This window comes from Notamacropus eugenii, chromosome 5, assembly GCF_028372415.1.
Source record: "Notamacropus eugenii isolate mMacEug1 chromosome 5, mMacEug1.pri_v2, whole genome shotgun sequence".
NCBI lineage: Eukaryota > Metazoa > Chordata > Mammalia > Diprotodontia > Macropodidae > Notamacropus > Notamacropus eugenii.
This window is the reverse complement of record NC_092876.1, coordinates 287,372,105-287,392,872: the sequence shown is the minus strand read 5'-3', so window position 1 is coordinate 287,392,872 and position 20,768 is coordinate 287,372,105. Positions and strand designations below refer to the sequence as shown.

The following is a 20,768-nucleotide window of genomic DNA, read 5'->3' as shown; positions in this document are numbered from 1 at the left end:
CCCTAGATTAATAGTACACCTAAATGATAAGACAGGAAAATCATTGGTAACAGAGAGTTCTCTTGAACACAAACTTCACCAATTAGAAGTCTCCATTGATGAAGCTCCTCTGATACTACTTTTCTCTAATTTTCCATTAAAGGCGATGTGAGTAGAAGTTACACTGAGAAGGCATTAATGGTTTTCTCTAATATGTATTTAATAGTATTTTGTTTAATATGTATAGGTGTGTATGTTTATGTGCAATGAGTGAGCTTTCTGTGCATGCTATATGTTTGTGTGAATGTTCAAAGATCCATCACCAAGGCTAAGATGATTGGGGTTCCTTAGTGGACACCGATTGTCTAAAAGATTATTTCTCTACCTAAAAATGTCTATAATGAAAGCAATCTGAGTTATTAACATATAAAATTTTATCCCTCAAAACTGCTAAATCTCATGAACCAAAATGACTCCATTATTGTACTTTTTGTTTAAAATAATAACTTATGTACTCTAGAAAGAATAGGCAAATAGTAAAGTTTCTTTGAATATAATTTCTCAAACATCAAACAACACAAATGTAATTTTGGCTGAGAAATGATGAGTGCCATATAGGAGTGCTGTTAAAAGTGGCTTGGGTCCCATCATCTGAAACTGCTGAAATATATTCACAAGTTAAAAAAATACATCTTAGATTAGAGATGCCATGGTATCTTAATCCATTGATCTATTATCAAGCCTTCTCCTTAGCTATCACCTTGTCAAGTTTGCCTTTCCACTCCCAAAATAAATGTATAAAGTTAATCATTCAATCAATCAATCGATATTTATTAAGTTCCTACTGTGCACCAGACACTGTGCTAGTTGCAGAAGAATGAAGACCTGACATCACCATGATGAGATACAAGGAACATTTTTTATTTAAGGAAATGAAACCAATAACTAGGAATATGATATTTTTATAAGTAGAACATTATATCATTATTGATGACATTTTCCCCAGAGAAACAAAAACTAGAGTTAAATATTACCTGACAAGAGCTATATTTCTTCTGATGTTATTTTGTAGGCTGCTTTAAAAGTTTGATTCTTACTGTTCTTAAAAGATGTCTTCTAAAATGACCCATTTTATACTAATTGAGTTGAATGATGTAAACATTTCATTATAGTTTAACTTAAAAGTTTTAAAGTTCTGAATTTAATTACCAAGTAGTAAAAGTGGGTTTTTAAAAACAGATTAGAATAACTTATAGAAATCAAGAAAAAGGGACAGAGAATTTGCAAGTGGGTAATTTACAGTAGGACATGACATTAAATTCCAAGGATTATATTTAGATTAAGGAAGTCTTAATTACATAGCAGTGTGAAAAATGAAAGGTAACTTAAGTTAAACATTTCCGTTTTATGCTCTAATCTCGAATAGCTACTTTAAATCTCATCCTCACAACTCAAACTCAGACCAGTAATATAAATAAATTTGTAATAATGATGAATCATTATGACAATTACAATCCTCAGTTGTATAAAGGAAGGAGGTTTAAATGAGTTCTGTCTTGGAACCTTTGTTTCATTTACACCTCTTAGGTAGCCATACTTACTTCTTATTCTTCTAGACACTCTATTTTAGAAGTCTACTAGTTTTGCAATAATGCATCATGTAGCACCCACTATCGATACTTGTGATTTTGATTAGTGGCCATCTCTTTATACTTTCTTGTTTCTCCCTCCCCCAATCTTATTTGATTAGATGCTCATCATCATCGTTCTTTTCCATTTTCCTATGTAGTGCTCTGCTATCAGGGGCCTAAGAAAAATGCAGGGCTTTGCACTAATGCTGAGAGAGTACAAAGTTTAACTTCAGTGTTGGTAATCACAGAATAATTCATAGATAGATTTCTAGCAAAGGATACGATTTACTCAGTTTTGCTCTTTGATTTATATTTGTGTGCTACTGCTACTGCTAAGGTTTTGCCAAGTTCAATTAGATCATGAATGAGATCAGTTTAATTCAGGCCCCAAACTGTGACCTGACTATGGTCTGAGAGTGTCCAAAAATGAATTTTAAGCCTCCCTTTGATTTGCAAAGGAATACTGCATGCTTGGTCGTTCATACAAATAACATAAAACTTAATTATTGGATGATTTGGCAGAAGGCATTCTCGCCAAACAACCGTCAATGCCAGCTACTGTAATGCTGGCGGTACTCTGGGACTTTTGAGTGCAGAGCCCCCTTCTATAAGGGTGTTTGTTCATTATGTCTTAGAGCAAGATGCTTTTTAATGGAATTCGATGGGTTAGGGAGGCAGGGTGCAATAGGAAGGGTGCACCATATTTATAACTCCAGTTAAAAAATGCTGTATCACCTAGAAGGGAAGTGGATCTGCGCTGTCAAATCACCAGGAGGCTGTGACAAAGGGAGCTTGCAGCTTGACACACGGTGTAACAACATAGCAAACACCTTTAATTCTGTCATGTCTCATACCCTTTACTTTCTCACACATTTGTGGCTGCTCTCACAGTGACACCTACACTTTTTTCTAACTAAATAAGGCAATCTTATTTAAACCAAAATGCAACACCTGTAAAGTTATTCTTATGCCCAGCAAAAATAACATTAACTCTTTCCTCTTATAATTCTAGATTACTGCAATGTAAATTCTCAATTTGGTAGTGGACAACCCTGACACCATGCAAGTGGAAGTTCATATGACCTTTTAAGCTTTGAAAGATATGCAGTACTTCCCTCTTTTAAAAGATGTGAATGCAGAGATAGTGTGACTGTCAGAAAAAAAAAAAACCGGACTCATACAGGTTCTCAAGTTTATAGCACATCTTCTTTATAGTTCACAAGTCTTGTATCAATCCCCTAGTGTCCTTTACAGCTATGAGAAAATCTTGAATCCTAGATTTCTCCTAGCTGCCTCAAATTCCTCTCCAAATTATTCCAATATTCTACAAACTAGAAATAAAAATAACTTTTCTAAAGTATATGTTGGATTTTTTTATATCTTCTGCTTGAGGTAATTTGCTGTCTCTCAGACAACAAAATATAATTTAATAAAATATAATTTGGGGGCCTAATGACGTATCTAAGTCTAACCCAACTAAACCACATTTTAAAAGTAAAAGTATTGCTTTGACAGTTTTCATGTCAACAAGATACTAGACTTGTTTCAGAAATAAACTGCTAGAAGTAGAATCCGGAGACTCTTCAGGAACCTGAATCTTATCTGCTGAGTGAAAGTGTAAGGTACTCTAAGAGTTAAACAGTTTTCCAGCATTACAGGGTAGGTTAATATCACAGCTGCCTGGTAAAGAATTATCCCAGCACCTTACTTAACAAAAGCCTCCTTTTGCAAACAGACTCCTACTTTCCCCCAAGTGTCCAAAGGTGTTTACTGAAGTAAATCTGCCTAAATCCTTCATTGCTTGGGTCATGGGGGTGGGATGGAGGTTTAGGGTGTGTGCGTGCGTGTGTGTGTGTGTGTGTGTGTGTGTGTGTGTGTGTAGAAGGTGTAGAGATAATCTCTTTTTGTAAGTTCTATAAATCTTCTGGGAAAAAATCAGGAATCTGTGTCACATGCTTCTGTTCCACTAGTAACATCTCGTTTAGTTTTGCTTATAAGTGAAATCTGCCACAACAGCTATTGGAAAATATCTGTCCCTGTTTGAGATTGTTCATACTGCTATTTTAGTAGACTGCTCTCCCAAAGTTGTTTTTAGTGTGTTTAATCTAATTGCGGATGAAAAACTGTTGGTATCTTAAAAGTGGTTTTAGAAAACTGACAGTTTGGTAGAAAGATAGTGCAGCTGAAAACTTGTCACGTAAGATTTCTGCTCTTACTATGGTTTCATTCCAATACCATTAACTGCATGTTACTTTTACATGTTGCAAATGGAGGCAAATAACACAGTAAAATCTGACAGGTCTGCCTGGAAGGGTTTAAACAGCTCCCAGTAAGCAGGAACTCTTTATGAATAAACTTTCTCTTACAGGAGAAAGTGAATACCACCAAATCCCCTAAAATTTTAAACTACCCAGTTTGAGATACCAAAAGGCTGTCATTTCACAAATGTTAAACATCCTTAAAAAAATCTGAAAAAAAGTATAGTGAAGGTGTGAAAATTGTGGCACTTCTCAGCCCTCAAGCTTTCTAAAATAGAACAACTTTTCCCCCCTAAAATTCTTTTTGATGGTTTCCCCTCCCCTTCCCTTTTGACTTATTTGAGGATTCCTTCTCTAGCTTACCCTCCCCCCACTTGAAAATATGAATTGTCATGAAAAGTTTAACAATATTAAAAACAACAATAAGAGGAAAACCTTTTCCAGTTTTCCCTTGAAATTAGCAGTGGTTAGGCTGGATATACTTGTCCCTTCCCCTCTACCCCCCAATATAGACACCCACCATCAGAACTAAATCCAAGGAGCACTTCTGGCTGCCACCTTTATCTAGAGACAAGGTTTCCCTCCTCTCTCCTCCCTCACTGTCTTCTTGCTCTTCCTTTCCCCTCCCACACACCCCACTCCCCTCACCTTCCAGGTCACTGTAGGTAAACAATAATAGTAATTAAAACAAAATAATGGGCAGCAGTCAAGAGCTGAAAGTCCACACACCTGACCCTAAGTAGAACAGGCTTCTCAGAGTAAAATTTGATCCCTCCCTGACACTTTTTACCTCAAGTGTTAGAGCGAGTGGCCATGAATAGTACAGGCATGCCATCTTGTAACACTATATGCCTGTCAGAAGAGCCAAGGCTTGGTAGAGCATAAGCTATATAAGGCTTGTAACTAGGGGAAGCCCAACAAACAGCGACAAACACCTAAGTTATTTTACTCAGCCTCCACCCTCTGCTCCCCCCCCCCCTTCTCTTTCTCTCTCTCTCTCTCCCTCTTTCTCTCTCTCCCTCTCTTTTTTTTTTTCTTTTCATCTTGGCTTTCTGTGGCAGAATGCAAATGTAGCCTGCCGGCGGTGAAAGGGCTGAATTGTGATTAAGAAGAAGAAGAGCTCCTTTCTTTGTTCTCCCCTCAGGGGATGTTTACTGGGAGAGACACAGCGGATCAGATATGAAAGGCATTCAGGTCAGCATTGATGTGAGCGAAAGTGAAATCATACCTAAGGCATTCAAAAGACCGCCGTGTCAGGGGTTCAGCTAACGGTGCATCTACTGTGTGTGTCTACCCTGAGAGGCAAAAATCTTTTCACAGACCGGCGATTTTTCCCCCCTAATTTACTACAAAATTAGAAAAGTTTTTCCCCCTGTTTACTTCCCATCAGAAGCCACAAGAGTTAGTGTATTCTTTTCTCATGTACCACAGAGAACAATTAAAGAGACCAATTTGTATTAAGTCTAGCAGCTAGATTAGCCATAAATTTTAACCATGATCTGAAATGTGCCACTTCTTTTTTTTTTTTACAGGTGTGTCCATCTCTATCCCATATATGCTTAATGAGGGGGACGAACTATGGGACATTCAGGCATTGTTAAAGATAAAATTCCCTTTGTAAAAGGATAGATATACATATATGGGCACAATTGCCTCTCACCTCCCTCAAGGGACACATAATGTATGCATAAAGTATTAAAAAAATGCAGCACACCCCAAAAAGCAATGTTTTATTTACTTTGTAACTCCCAGTTACACTTTGCTGACCACTAACAAAATGGCATGACTGTCACTCAAGATAAAATTATTTTAAAACAATGATTTAAGGTAAATACTTCCAGATAGTGTAGTGATTAGCATCATTTTCATTTAAAATGTTTGATGAAGAAATACTTAGATCTTACTTAAAAAAAAGTTTACACTTCCCACTGCCTAAATAGTCTTTCAATAGATTTTCCAAGTGGTGAGCTGATGCTGTGGGCATAAACAGAAATATGTAAATATATACATGTATGTGATTTATAAATTTGAGCAATATACAAATAAATAAGACATGCCTAGATTCTTTGATTTAAAAATCAAAAGGCACATTTTGTCTTAAAGTACTTTAAAAAAAAGAGACGGCAAGAAACAGGGCAGTATCTTGAAGGAAATATATCTTTGCTGCTTTTATTTTTTTAAATTCTCACATCTTTGTTAAAAAAGCATATTTTCTCCTATTTTAACATCTGCTTTAATGGCAGTATTTAATTCTTTATATTTTCAACTAGTGTTTCTGCATCACAGATTTCTATCTTTTTTCTCTTTACTCGAAAAAGACCACTAAAGAGCAATCAAAAAGGTGTCTGACTTGGCCATTCAGACAATTGCACCCTTGTGGGAATGCTGGAATGAATGGTACAGTGGACACCCCAGCACTATTGACGTTATAAACATGTAAATGAAACACATTAGGGCAGACAATCAATTGTCTGTGAGCACTGCAAACCTGCACTCCTTTTCTATGTGACAGGCACAAAATAGTGTCTACCTTGGGAAGCCATGGTGTTGGGAGAAAAAAGGACAAAGAGTTCTCTTTCACACAGAGGAAAATGCACCTTAAAAGCATTGGAATAATGCAGATGCCAAAAACTGTTGTGAGGGAAAGAATTTCCTATTTCTTGGGTTGAATGCCGCATTGCTATAGAAGAACCAATACACTTTTTTTCTACCTTCAGGAGAGACACATTTTTTAATAGGAAATATTCTCAATATAGTATTAGGCTCCTTTAAAACCTCTTGATACTTTTAAACTTTCAGCAGTTTCTTATGTATAAGTATTTGTTTAGCAAGGAACTTTAACCTTACTTTATTCTTTTTTGAAAAAGAAAGACTTTGTAATATCAATTCATTTTTCTTAAGTAACAAGGGAAAATTTAAAGTTTATAATTTACAGCTCTAACCTTACCCCTAGGAGATAGATCATCTGGGTCAAATTGTCACCAGGCTAGTGGCTATACAGTTGAGAAATGCAGTATGCAAAAGGATATGCCATACAAATTCAGTTCCCCCAAACTAGTGAAAGATTAAGAAATGAGTCTGGATGCGAAGTCCCAGCCTTCTGAGTACCACACCAAAATTTCCAAAAGACATCTACATATAGAAAGAAAGATGAAGATGAATATCTTTGGAGTTCACTAAGAACTGGTACCTTGATACCAAGTCCTTCCCGTCTCAGTGCTTTAGGAGCCAGTAAAGCATTTTTCTTGTAAGCTAATCAACTTTAAAACTAATCTATTTGCAAGGAATTTTCACTCCAGCAAAGATAACCAGGGATGGGTGAGGTCCCAACTGACGGCTATATGTCTGGACCACCTGAAATTAAAAAAAAAAAAAAAAAGCAACTTCTTTGCCTTGTTCTGTAGCTAGGGCTTTTTTTTTTTTCTTTCAGCTACATCCAAACTTCACCTTAACATGCAGGAAAACCCTTCATCTCAGGAAGGAGAGACACTAGATAGAACTTTTAAGCTGGAGCTATTTTTCTTTTTTCCTTTCATTTAAGCATCTTTGAAAGGAGGCAAGATTTTCTTCCACCCCTCCTCTCCACCCTTCTTTCTTATATCCCCACACTCCCTTCCCCAACACCCCCATCCCACCTCAGCACCACAATTACCACTTCATGCTTTTTTTGGGGGTAGATCACAGTGGGGAGGTTGGGGTGAGTCCTTATAAACAATATTATGCCGGTTTGCTTTCTATTCCCTCCTGGATCAAAAGCACTGAACTTTATCTTTTTCTTTACCATTGAAAATGAGATGCTAAAGAAATCAAAGAACATTTTACCGAAACTTTGGAGAAAATCAGATAACTTTTTTCCTCCTTCCTTCCTTAATTCCTTCCTTCCTTCCTTCCTTTCTTCCTCTTTCTTTCTTTCCTTCTTTCTTTCTTTCTTCTCTTTTTTTTTTCTTTTTGGAAAACAATTTCTGGTTTCTAAGGGACAAGGCTATTCCCTATATGTTAAATGGCTGTCTACTTTTGTGTCTTTCTTAAAAGGCATGTATACATTTTTGGGGGGGGGGTACAGGGGGTGAGGAATGTTGGTGCTTCTCCTTAGTCTCAGGCTCTGCGTGAAGCGTGAGAGGAAGCAGGAGCATCTCCAATGAGTCCGCTGCAGTAAACGGAGGCAAAGGCAGCAGCAAACTTTGGAAGTTGCCACTGCTGCTCTGGTGGCAGGCAAGACCTGGGCATCTCCGTTCCAGTGAGATTCTTCCTATTAGAATGCTGTATGAAGACAGTGCGGTATAATCAGAGGAATTAAAGTGGGGGAGATGTTGGATTTTTTCCCCTCCCGCTTCAGTGAAAGTGTTACAAAGTGAGTCAGGCGACTGGGGATCATCTGACTGAACTTTGCTGAAACCGACACACATTCCTGTCTGCGGGCTCCTCGCATTTCGACTCCTTTCCCCTTGCCCCTACTCCCACTTTTCTTCTTTACATCTTATTTTCTGAGAATAGATTTCATTTTTTTTACATGGAGGAAAAAATGGGATATTTCCTGCTTTAGATTAACTTTACTTTGATATTCTTCCTCTACGGTTTCCTGCTCAGTTCTGATTCATCTAGTTATTCTGGAGAATGATAAAGCTTAGATTGTAGATTCCTTTTCCTCTCACTTGCTAGATTTATTTTCCTCCAGCCCTCCTGGTTTGCCTTTTAACAATTTTATTTAGCATTGTCATCCAATCCGTGTTTCCACCAAGCATCCTTTCAAATGCACAAACAACAGCACACATTTATCTCCTAGTTGGTTTATTCTATTTATACATTGTTGACTTCATTAATACACACACACACACACACACACACACACACACACACAATACCACCCGAGTTTACTGTTCGACCATTTTTTTTGCAGCTTCTATTTCTATTCTTGTACTTGTTATTATTATTCCTTTCCAGGAATTTCTATATGATTTTGATAAGCATCATCATATTTAGTGTTATCAGCAAAGACACAAGCTCAGAAGTGACATCCTTTCCATGAATCCAGGAGAGAAGAAAAATCCACTCAGTTCAGATAAATCCTGGCAATTCCCAAAGGGAAAGGCATTGGATACGTGCTTGACTAGAGAGAAAATGAAAAACTCTTCTACCTGCTTCTCAAAACCAGGACATTGCTCGGGCACAAAGAAACAAATTATTGAACACAAAGAAAAGCACTAGAAAAACAAACTATATCTTCCCAATTAATTAATTGAAGAAAGACAAGTAAGGGGTGAGTTGGAAAACCATGTAGTCAACGTACAGACTTTAGATTAAGTTTTCAGGGTCTTGAGGATATACTTGAAATTTGCAATTAAACTTTCCTCCCTTGAGTGTTCTGAATTTCCCAAGCTATTGAATATACAGGACATGGGTTTTTTTTTTTTTGAGATGCAACAGAAATGTCATTCAGATTCATATTTGCTCCCTAAGATTATTTATTATAGCTAGTGCTACACATTATATTCATTATCTGTTCCACCTGCAGAGTCCCCATATAGTCCCTCCCTCTCCCCTTTTCATTAAATTGTTTTCAGAAAACATGAAACCAGGTAATACACTCTTCATAGACCTATTTTATGTCTTTACATTAACTGTAAGGCTAAACTAGTTATCTATACCCAAACCAAGGAAAGGGGGTGGGAGTAGGAAGGGACAAGAAACAAACACTCAAAATAGTCTTTACTGCAAAAGAGCACTCCTGGAAACCTCGTTTTAAATCTCATTCTATTTTCTCGAAAAAATGACTGTTTAACATAAGAAAAAAAGGCTCCTTGACACAAAGCTTTTGTTATCCAGTTGATCAGCAACGTGCTTTAGATACTTGTAAGGGTGAAAAAAAAGCCCCACAACAGACATTGATTTTATAAAATCAATAACCAACATTTAATAAAAAGAACAGAGGAAACACAAGAGAGGAGAGGGGAACATTACGTGTAATTTTAGTGTCTACTAAATTACCCAGAGATGAGGAAAGGGGAGGTCTCCAGTGTGAAGACCACCTTAAATAATGACAGACACAAGAGTAAGGAAAAAAGGGGGGAAAAACCCACAAGACCTAAAAGAGATAGTCTGAACAGATCCTGGGGAATCTCCTCTGAATATATTATTTTACTTGGATTTTGTTTTGTTTTGATTTTTTTTTTTTGCAATACTAAAGCCAAGCAAATAGATCAAAGACAACACAAAGGGAAAAGCCAGTGCAACATAACGAACAGTTTCTGACTAAAATTCCGCTATCACTCCCCCATATGGCTCGACACCTCCGCCACAACAAGAAAAAGACACACACGCACGCACAAAACCTAGAGAGAGAAAGACAGGATCATTTGTCTCCAATCAAAAATTCTCTTCTCTTTGTGTTATTCTCCCTCCACACCCCATATCCCACACCCCAGTCTCTACTTAAATTCTGTAGCTTAGCTTTAAGGAAAGGAATTGAGGTTCATACAATTGTCTTCATTTCTCCTGATCTCTAGAGGAAAGTTGCTGAAAGTGGGGCCGGGAAGTCCATTCAGGACTCTGGGAGGGGGTGGGGTGGGGGGGCTTTCGACTACGGAAGCAGTGGAGAAACTAGGGAGGGACAGAACCCCACACCAGAGGAGAAGCAGCCAAATTGTGAGCTCAGTCCAGAACACCACGTCCCATTGAGCTCAGCTTCTCTGTAGACTGCAGAGACCAGGGGAGAGGGCAATCATAGGCGGCTAGACAAATTGCTTTATCAGTATTATTATGATCACACTGGAGAAGTTTCATTTCATATGTTTTAAAAAGTAAGTATTCTCCTCCACCATCCTACTGTCATGGTCTCACCCCTTCTTCCTCATGCATCTCCCCTCCCCCAATCTCCCTCACCCCCTAATGCCAATCACTTTTCCTTTTTATTCCCACGATTTTGTTTCGGGCAATGCCCAGTCCTTAAAAAAATGACCATTTAAAATGTCACCCCTTTTCCTTTCCTTCCTTTTTTTTCTTCCCTTATCTTCTCTCTCTCTCTCTCTCTCTCTCTCTCTCTCTCTCTCTCTCTCTCTCTCTCTCTCTCTCTCTCTCTCTTTCTCTTCCACGCTATCCCTCCACTTATTTTCTCTCCTCCCCCTACAACCACTGGCGTGTTTTTATTTCCCTCTCCCCCGTACTCTCCACATCTCTTTCCCTACCATAAGGCGTTAGAGCTAGGGTGATCTTGACATGAAAACTGGCCAGAAAGTGCCTTTGGTGTCTAAGAGTCTTACCTATCCTGCCGTTGTAGAAAGCAATCACATTTTAAAAAAGGAGAGAAACGTACACACACACACACACACACACACACACACACACACACACACACACACACACACACACACACGGTGATAGAGAGTTAGCAGGGTCCTGGGCAGGGCTTTGAAGAGGGACATAGGCAAAAGAAACCCAGGACCGTTAGTTAGGAGAGAGAGAGAGAGAGAGAGAGAGAGAGAGAGAGAGAGAGAGAGAGAGAGAGAGAGAGAGAGAGAGAGAGAGAGACTTGCAAAGGGACTCAGTCAGTCAAGAAACTTTCCGTATTCCTAAGGCTCAGCTAACGGGGCTCTAGCTCTCAGATTCATTCTCTCTCCCTTTCTCTCCTCTTTTCAAAAAATATTCAGTAAATTTGAAGAAAGTCTCAAGATTTGGTACTCTGCCCACTGGATCGGAGACTCCAAAGAGGTCGGGAGGGGTGGGGGGTGGGGGGAGCGGTGCCTGAAGAGGAAGAAGAGGATGTGAGGGTGGGGTGGGGGTGGGGGGGGGTGGAAGAAGCAAAGAGGAGATGTAGTCTAGGAGAAGGGTCTAGGAACCCCCAGTTTCTTTGACACTCACTTTCCCCGGGACTTCCTTGAACTCTCTCTCCCCCTCCAGAAATATACAACAGGCGGATCTCTCCTCGGCCACATAGAAAAGCGATCGCCAGCAAACCCCGGGGCGGCTGCTGCTGCTGCTGCTGCTGCTTATTTTTCCTCCTTCTCCCTCTCCCTCTCTAGTGGAGTCGAAAGGAAAAGTTTGATTCAGGGTTTTTCTTACCGTTTTTCCTTCTTGGATTGGCTTGTTTTCGCCTCTTACACCTGGGGCCATCCGCCATGATCTGCTGCTTCATTGATAAGAGTGGATCAGATGGCAGGCAGTTCGCATGGACTCGGCTCCCTGATTCAGCAGCACGCAGACTCTATCTAACAACCAAACACAGCAACAATGTGGGCATTGGTATATCCCATTTAAATGCAGGGCGCCAAAGGGAGCCCAAATATTCACCCGAAAAGAACCCATCCACGCACCCAAAAGGACTCGCCGGGGTTGAAAACAAAACTAAACTTCTTCCCCTGGCCGAGTAGCTTTGTGTTTGTTAATGTTTTGTGTATTGCACCAGCAAAGGAGATCAGAGACAAGAATTACATCTTCAAAATGAGTCATAACTCATGACCGTATGAGGGAATGCACAGGGTTTTACAGTAGGCTGTTTGACTCAATGTTAGGCGGACCATTTCCTCCGAAAAGTACTTTAGCCCAACATTGTAACTTGTTTTCAGGCGATTTTTTTTTCAAAGGAAAACACACACACACACACACGCAGCACACTTAGGCAAATTGATAACAGTAATTACGTTGAGCCCGGTCTCCCCCCCGCCCGCAACCCCACACACACCGTCACCCTTTTGGAGTTAAACAAGACGCTGTCCCCTAGGTGGGATTCCCCCTCCCTTCTTTCCTAACATAAGAGTAATTATAAGCCTTTTGCACGGTACGCTCCCCCCTCCGCAATTTGACAATATTTATTCAGCCACCCCCCCCCCCATTCCCTCTCTTCACTATTCCATATTGGTCCAGTTAAGCAGCTACAGTATAATTTTTCAAGAAAGGAAACAGAAATCAAAACCACTACTGTAATAATACTTTCAAGTTTTCTAAATGGTCATATCCTTTCTGGCTTGTAAACTTTTGTGCCTAAAATATATACATACATACATACATACATACATATATATGTATATATATATTATATATATATATATAAGGAGAGGGAGAGAGGGAGAGGGAGGGAGGAAGGGAGGGAGGGAGGGAGGGAGGGAGAGAGAGAGAGAGAGAGAGAGAGAGAGAGAGAGAGAGAGAGAGAGAGAGAGAGAGTCTGCATTTTTGAGTAGAATCTGTCAGAACTTGGAGAGAGGGAACTCTTGGTTTAGAGGAAACTAGGGATCCTGAAAAGAAGTCCATCTTGGAGAAGATGCTTTGACTTGAGGATTAGTTTAAACAGGGGGCTATAAAAGATGTAACAGATGCAAACTGTAAAACAAGGGCAATTAACCCTTCCTCTACCGGACAAAATCTATCCTAGCCCCAGCACCTATTGTCTACTTCTATACTAGAAGCTTTGCAGAAAACCTGGAAAGCGAGTATCAGTTTCCACACATTTGCCGAGAGGGGTGGAGGTATAAAGGGGGTAGTGGTAGTGGTGGTGGTGAGGGGAGTGGGAAGTACATATTTTAGAAAGCATCCTAACTTCAACGTAGACTTTCAGTAAGACTTTTGCAGTCAAGCTTTTAGCCCTTTTTGGGTGCCATTTCTGAGCTCTCCTCCTGTTCTTTAATTGTAAAAAAAAAATGAATTAAAGAAACGCTCACGTTAAATGTTTGAGATCCTAAAGCTGGCCTGCTTACCTTCCTGACAAGTCCACTCCAGAGAAATACATGCCTAACAAGCTAAACAGTTTTGTAGGAACGTGTATGAAGGAGAGATGAAGATTAAACTTTATCTTTGCCAGTTAGTTGTAACTCTGAAGCTGGTAATCGCTCCATCATCCTTGTAGAGGGAGCACATAAAATCCAAAAGTAGATGTGTGTATGTGTGTGGGGGTATAAACAAATTCACAGAAGCTGAAGCTTAGGACTCATGAGGACTCTTCATCTGAGCTTTGCTCTGATATAGAATTCTTAATGTTAAACTACTGATAGTGGGGTCATTTAAACAAATCCTATTTTTCTATGACTAGTTAGCATTTAAAATTGTGTTCCTAATTTAAAATCCTAAAGTCCTGACAGCAGTTTTCTTCGCAGCTGGAGTGACTCCCCCCCCTCTCCCAGTCTCCCTTTGGTGAAGGACTCTAAGTTCCAGTCATTACTTTCACTTCTTTATTTATGATCACAGAAGCTGGGGTGTTACTTCACACACATCCACACAAAGAATGAAATAAAGAAATGAAACTCCCTAGGCAGACAAAACAGCAAAGTTTTTTGCTTAGAAAACATCCCTTTTCTATGGCAGAGGATGGGAAACTACATCTGGGAGAGAGGTTTTTCTCAAATTTGCTATGTCTGAATTGACCACTGCTTTGCAATTATTAACAGGTACATGCAAAGTTTAAGATTCTAAGTGTAATTGATTTTGTTCAGATGCTACAAGATGACAACAGATGTCCACCTACTGACTTTGTATATAGCTGAATCACTTTCAATAAAACTTTTGCAAAGATGGAAGCAATATGAAAGCAGAATGCACCTTGGTTACCTGGATGAACAGGTATTGGGAAAAAATTTGGGGGAAGGAAAAAGAAAAGAAAAAAGGGGAGGGAGGAAGAGAGAAGAAAGATCGAGGAAGGAGAGAGAGAGAGAGAGAGAGAGAGAGAGAGAGAGAGAGAGAGAGAGAGAGAGAGAGAGAGAGAGAGACAAGGAAAAGAGAAGAGGAAAGGAGAGGGGAGAGGAAAGGAAAGGAGAGATCACTCCAGGGAAAAGCTTTCCATAAAAGAACTAAGCCCACCTGAAATTCTTGCCCTCAGACTTCATGTCTTACTTCAGAATCAATTCCCATCCAAAAGGACCACGACAGAAAAAAAGGAAAAAAATACAATGCAAAAAGAAAAAAAAAAATAAGGTAAAGAAAAAGAAGAACCTACCTGCGAAGTCTTGTTTGTAGTTTTGGCCAGAAACGGTGAGAAGAAAAAGCATGAAGAAGCCGCGAAGTGTGGGGGAGAAAAGGTGGAAGAGAAGCAGCTCCTGGAGAAAATTGTAAAAAGCCTTGCAAAGAGTTGTCGGAAGGACCGTTATTCCTGCTGGGCAGGTTAGGACTGATCTCTTTCTGCCACTCCAGGAAACACAAACCTGGGGACGGACTGACGTGTTACGCCTCTTCTAATGACATTTTTTTCTTTTTCTTTTCTGTAGAGAAGAGAGGCGAGACCCTGAAACACGCGCCACCTATCTTTGTGGGGAGGGATAATTGAAGAGCTCTAAACGTGAGCATCATGTGAAAACGTGATCGCCAAGTTTCTCTCTGGGAAAGGATCTGGGATAGATTATACCTTGAAGTCTCCGCAAACGCTTTAGTGGAAGAAATGAAATTCCACCTCCCTCCCTTCCTCCCTCCCTCCCTCCCTCTCTCTATCCCTCCCTCCCTCCCTCTCTCCCTCCCCCCTCCTCCCCTCTCCTCCCCCCTCCCTAACCATCAAGTCTTTGGCATCATTATCCTCTTCACTAAATCCTACTGGATACAAGGCGGAAAACGGTGAACACCATTCACAGAACTGGAGCACTCAAAGGAACCGAAAGTTAAAGGCAAAGATCCTGTGTCTTCAATCAAGATCTCTTCTTCTTACAAAGATATCTCTAATGGCCAGATTTCAGATGCACATTAACTTGGGTGGATTTCTCAGCACGGCTCCCAGCACTAAAGTCTTTGCCCTTTTCTTTAAGATTATTTTCTTTCCAGATGCCAAAACCATATAATAAAATTATACGAAGAGACTAAATGCTGCATGTGAATTGCATCCTAGGACATGTAGATCGGGATTCCTGGTTTTTGTCCCAACGTGTGCGGGGTTACATTGGACAAAAAGTGTGTTGGACGAAATTCTTTAGAATTGGATCACTAAGAGAGAGTATGGGGTTGGATGATCTCTGGACTTTTCTGCAGCCCATATATACGTATATATGTATATGTGTACACACACACACACTCATCACCACAAAGAGTGTGTGTATGTGTGTGTGTGTGTGTGTGTGTGTGTGTGTGTGTGTGTGTGTGGTATGGGAGGAGGAAGCAGGGGGAAGGAAGGAGAAAGAGGAACTTACTAGGGAAAGAAGAGAATGATATTAAACTGCATGAGGTCTAAGTTTTTCAAGGTTTTTTTTTTTGATATTGCAATTAAAATAAAATTAAAAAAAAAGGCTCCACCTTTGCACTGAAGGGATTGGTTATGTAAATATGTAAGGGATTTCCTGGAGAATACAGCTTTCTACTGTATGGTTAATTAAATCATCACTCAAAAGCTTCCAATGTGACGCTTCTGTCGTAATCCAATCAGGTTACGTAGGTCCTAAACAAGAAAGATATTTTCCACATCTGGAAGTCAGCAATTTAGCAAGTACTGCACATTATTAACCAATTCAGAGCCCACTTCCCAGGGGGATTTTTTGAAGTTTAAGTGTTCTTAACCAATGCTCTGCTGTTTTGTTAATCAAAAAGCTGGTTTACACTGCACATAATTGGAACTAATATAGAAGTAAATAAAGGCAGCCAAATTTGTGGATGCTGAGCACAGACATTAATCTGGATGGAAAAAAATCTCTTAGCCTCGATCAGTTCAGGCTCAATTCCTTAAAGAACCAACAGGCGTTTCTTTCAGTGAAAGTGCTTTAAATATCTCAGTGCACAAATAAACTTCCAATTCTACAAGGTAAATATAGAGGTGGCTACAGGTTTGGATGATTGTCTCTGCTTTTATAGAGTTAAATCTATTACTACATTTTTTTTTTTTAGTCTGATGAAAACTTAAACAAAATGATACGCTAATCCGGTACTATACTTTTTTCTTATATTAAGTTGAGATAAACTGCTTTGAACTACACTTTGAATATGTGCCTAAAGCAAGAATTTGAATGCTAGCAATAGTCACTAGTAATCTCACTGAAAACTGTTCCTCACATAAAAACACCTTCCTCACAAAAGAAGAAAAAAAGCAATTATATGCATTGCAATATAGTCACATCTTCCAAGATGCATTTATTTATATTTTCTACATTTTAAAGAGACCGAACTTGTCACCTTGAGTTGCAAGCAGTCGGATTTGATGTGTGTGTGTGTGTGTGTGTGTGTGTGTGTGTGTGTGTGTGTATGAGTATATTTTTCTCGAGTAAGGAAGATTTAACAGTTGGTTACTGACTTGTCTCTGCTATACGTCACTTCAGTGTATATTTATTAAATAGAAAACTACTGGACAAGTGAATCTTTCCTTCAGGCTTTCAGATAGCTTCTATAGCAGAGCAGAATACAAGATCTTCACACACACAAAAGGAAACCAAATATTAAAGGCAAAGGTCAGACAATTTTCTCTATTTTATAAATTTAATATCAAATATATCTTGCATCAAGCTCTTTCCCCACTGGTTATCACTCCTCTTTATGTTTCCCTCTCTGTTTTCCTTTTTTTTTTTTTTAACATTAAAATTTTGGGTACTCATCTCCAGGAGTCTGATTTTCTGTTGCTACCTTGATACTCCCTGAGCTTGTAGGAAACACTGAGGTGAAAGACCACAAACTAGGTATGACCTCTTTTCAGGATATATTTCCATCTTTTATATAACATCTGGACAAAGGACCTCATCATATAGCAAACAAAAAGTGTTCTCTTTATACAAGACTTTATTGTGTACTTAAATGTCAGGCTACTTTGTATCTGAGTAAAAAAAAATTTAAGCATTTCTATGAAAAAACTAATGATCTGATAACTGTGATCCCAGTAACTGTTCAGGTGACATGAGGCAGCATAGAGCACTTGCTCACCAGTGTCCTGTAGTGCCAATCTCGAGATGCTTTCAGGCTCACTTCAAGTTTAAGGTTTTCATCACATTAAATTTCCTGGCGAGGTGTAAGAAGCGCAGAGCCCCTACTCGCCGCACCTCCCCATCCCCAAAGCTTTCCTCTCCACCCCCTCCTTGAGCACGCCCCTGCCAGTGTTTGAAGAGACAGATACCATAATGACAAATGCTGTGAAATCAGATTAGATGGAATATTAATTTGAATGGGGACTCCCTAGATTCAAGACCCAAGGCAGAGACAGTTTGAACCAAAGCAGCAAACTGATTTCGGGAGATTCAGAACACAGAAAAAAAAAGTATGGAGCTGCCTAGCTTGGACGTCCTCTTTCCATTCAGGAAAGCAAATCCTTAGGATGAATTGATCTTTCTACAAATGCCCTACACATTAATAATATACTTCCAGATTATAACAGAGGAAGAGGATTAAGACCATAGCTACATGTAAATTTGAAATAATATTGCAATCGACCTTGTAGAGGAAAAATAATCCTGTAGGATTTGCTTAGGTAAAACAGACCCCGGAAGGGTTCATCACAGTTGTGGTAAGAGGAACACACTTCAGTTTTCAAATCCACACTAGTTACGATTTCGTGGATAACCTCCCCCCAACCCCCCCATCTGTCAATTTACTCAACTTTCAAAACCCTGTTTTTTCCCTCCACACTCCACCCCAGAAAGCCTCACATAGATAAAATGCTTCTCCTTAATGGCATGCAAAGCTACAATCTTTATTAGAACATGACCACATTATGTTATTTTAACATATTTATGTATTTTGTAAGAAGACGTTTTAAAAAGCCTACATTTCAATATGAATTTAACACTAATCCAGAGGATTATTTGCGACTCAGGTTGGGACTGACCAGGAGAGGCAGCTTCCTTCCCAGTTGGAAGTGAGGGGTGTGTCACCGAAGTCTGCTACATTGGGTGGTGATGGTGGCAAGGAATCACACATGAAACTTTTTCCTTATATGAAAACTGATTATTATCCCTTCGTAAATCAGACCTAGAAGGGACAGAAGGAGGGGGAGAAAAGTCAATCTTTTTTGAAACAAGTGTCACCTTCAAAAACTGCTACAAAGTGAGCCATCCCCTGGCAGCCCCAAGGTCTCTTCTCAGTTTCTGTAACTTCATAGATTACCTGGCTGCTGCCCAGTAGGCAAGGTGAGCTAAGAAGAACTTTTATTTTAATTAAAGGCTAACTGATCCTTTTTCTCGTTCAGAGACAGTCCCTTCCGCCCCGTTCCATCAGAAAAATTTCAGAACCCAAATGATCATTTTAATTTATTGATGCAAAACAGGTCTTGATGGATGCCACTAATTCACTATGCGCGCTCCCGGGGTACTTTTCGTTCCCTCCATGATTTTGATCGCATCACATGTAAGGCACCACGTGTGGGAATTCAATCCCCCTCCCCACTTCCCAGAGTCTCCCCACCGCACTCCTTGTCCCCCCCCTACCCTGGGTCTGGTCAGCTGACCTTTTTTTTCCCTCTCCTTCTTCATCACCCCGCCGCCCCTATTTCCGGTCCCCAGGGTACAGGGGGAGGGCAGGCCGGGAGATTTAGGCTCTGGATGTGTGTGAGCCTGTGAGGAGGTGATGCTAGGGGCTGATTAACATAATAAAGGCCTTGCCTGGAAAAGCCTACAACACGCGACTGTCAATCTCAGTTAAGGGGACAGAAGGGGGACAGTGGAGGAATCACCAGATAACTTGGTTGATGTTGTGTGGTAATGCAGGCCAGAGAAGAGTTTAGTCCTTAGTCAAAAGTATGTGTCATTAACATTTTCAGACGCCAGCAGCAACACAAGGGATTTGAAAGCTAAAGTGATACTGATACTTAGTATCTCCTCTCTCTCTCTCTCTCTCTCTCTCTCTCTCTCTCTCTCTCTCTCTCTCTCTCTCTCTCTCTCTCTCTCTCTCTCTCTCTCTCTCTCTCTCTCTCTGTCTCTGTCTCTCTTTTTCTCTCTCTCTGAGAAAGACACTACTCTTTAGTCTCTTTCTCCACATTCTTTTTCTACTGCACCCTTCCTCAACACTAATCCGGTCTTCTATTTACTTATTTTCTCCCCCCCCCCTTTTAGTTTCTCCTCTCTTCTTGAATCTTTTACTATCTCCTAGCATGTGTTCAGATTTATTATTGCATTTTTCAAAACAGAATACTTAATAGGTAATTAAGTTACCATCAGGAGATGAATGACAACCTATGTCTAAAAATAACTACATGGCAAACGTAGAATAATAAAAGTCCACCAACACATTAGCATAACATAATAGTTGGTGAACAATGCAAAAAAAAAAATACCAGTAGTAATAATGATAGCAATGCTAGAAAGATAATTTATTATTAATTCAACCCCCCCCCCCCCCCACACACACATACACACCCAAATCCTGCCAAACAGTATCATTCCCATGGAGGTAAGAAGTGATATTTTACATGGAGAAGGAGAAGATCTAGCCAGTGTTAGTATTTTTCTAATGTGTTACTTCATTCTTGTTATGTAGAAATCTCAGCATAGTTTATTATAACTTATAGATTAGAAATGGTAACCTTTCAAATTTTGTAAACTTCTTTTTATTGGTACAACTTCTAAATGTGATTTTTTTATCTTAATGCTTACTTAAAAAAAAATTGTGAATGATTCAGTTCAATAAGAAATTTAAGCCATGTCCTTGTACAAGCCAAATTAAAAACTTATAGTTTTATTCTTATTATTTCATCAGTTTTAACAGGATGATGTCTACTAAAGCAGATGGATGAATATATTGACGAATGTTTCACATGATGAACTCTATCTTTTGGAGCTTTTCTTAAAATTTGGTCACATTTCATGGATAGTTATTAAAATTCAAGTTAGCACTTGTTTACAAGTTGTTTACTTTGGTGAATTTTTAAAACTTATTGGAAGTCAATTTAACTCATATATTAAGCAGTTTTTAGGCTTGAAAAATAAAGATACACTAGAAAGATGCCTATTACAGTTCATAATTATTAATTGACATTTTATGATGAATAATTAATCATTTGAATAATTTTTGTATCTCTGATCTGAACACATAT

The 20,768-nt window shown here is 39.3% G+C and overlaps 1 protein-coding gene across 3 annotated transcripts in view; it reads right to left on the bottom strand.

Moving 5' to 3' along the window:
- Positions 1 to 15,227, bottom strand: part of ZEB2 (zinc finger E-box binding homeobox 2) — a 141,694-nt gene extending 126,467 nt beyond the window's left edge. The window contains exons 1-2 of one of the 3 annotated variants that reach the window (XM_072613171.1): positions 14,784 to 15,227; positions 11,924 to 12,069 (exon numbers count right to left, since the gene is read on the bottom strand). In XM_072613171.1, the coding sequence (XP_072469272.1) occupies positions 11,924 to 11,996 (73 nt within the window). In that variant the 5' untranslated portion in view covers positions 11,997 to 12,069; positions 14,784 to 15,227. Of the gene's footprint in view, positions 1 to 11,722; positions 11,875 to 11,923; positions 12,070 to 12,174; positions 12,458 to 14,783 lie in introns of those variants that run through there. The other 2 variants (XM_072613170.1, XM_072613173.1) reach the window with 2 other exon arrangements.
- Positions 15,228 to 20,768: the final 5,541 nt, after the last annotated feature.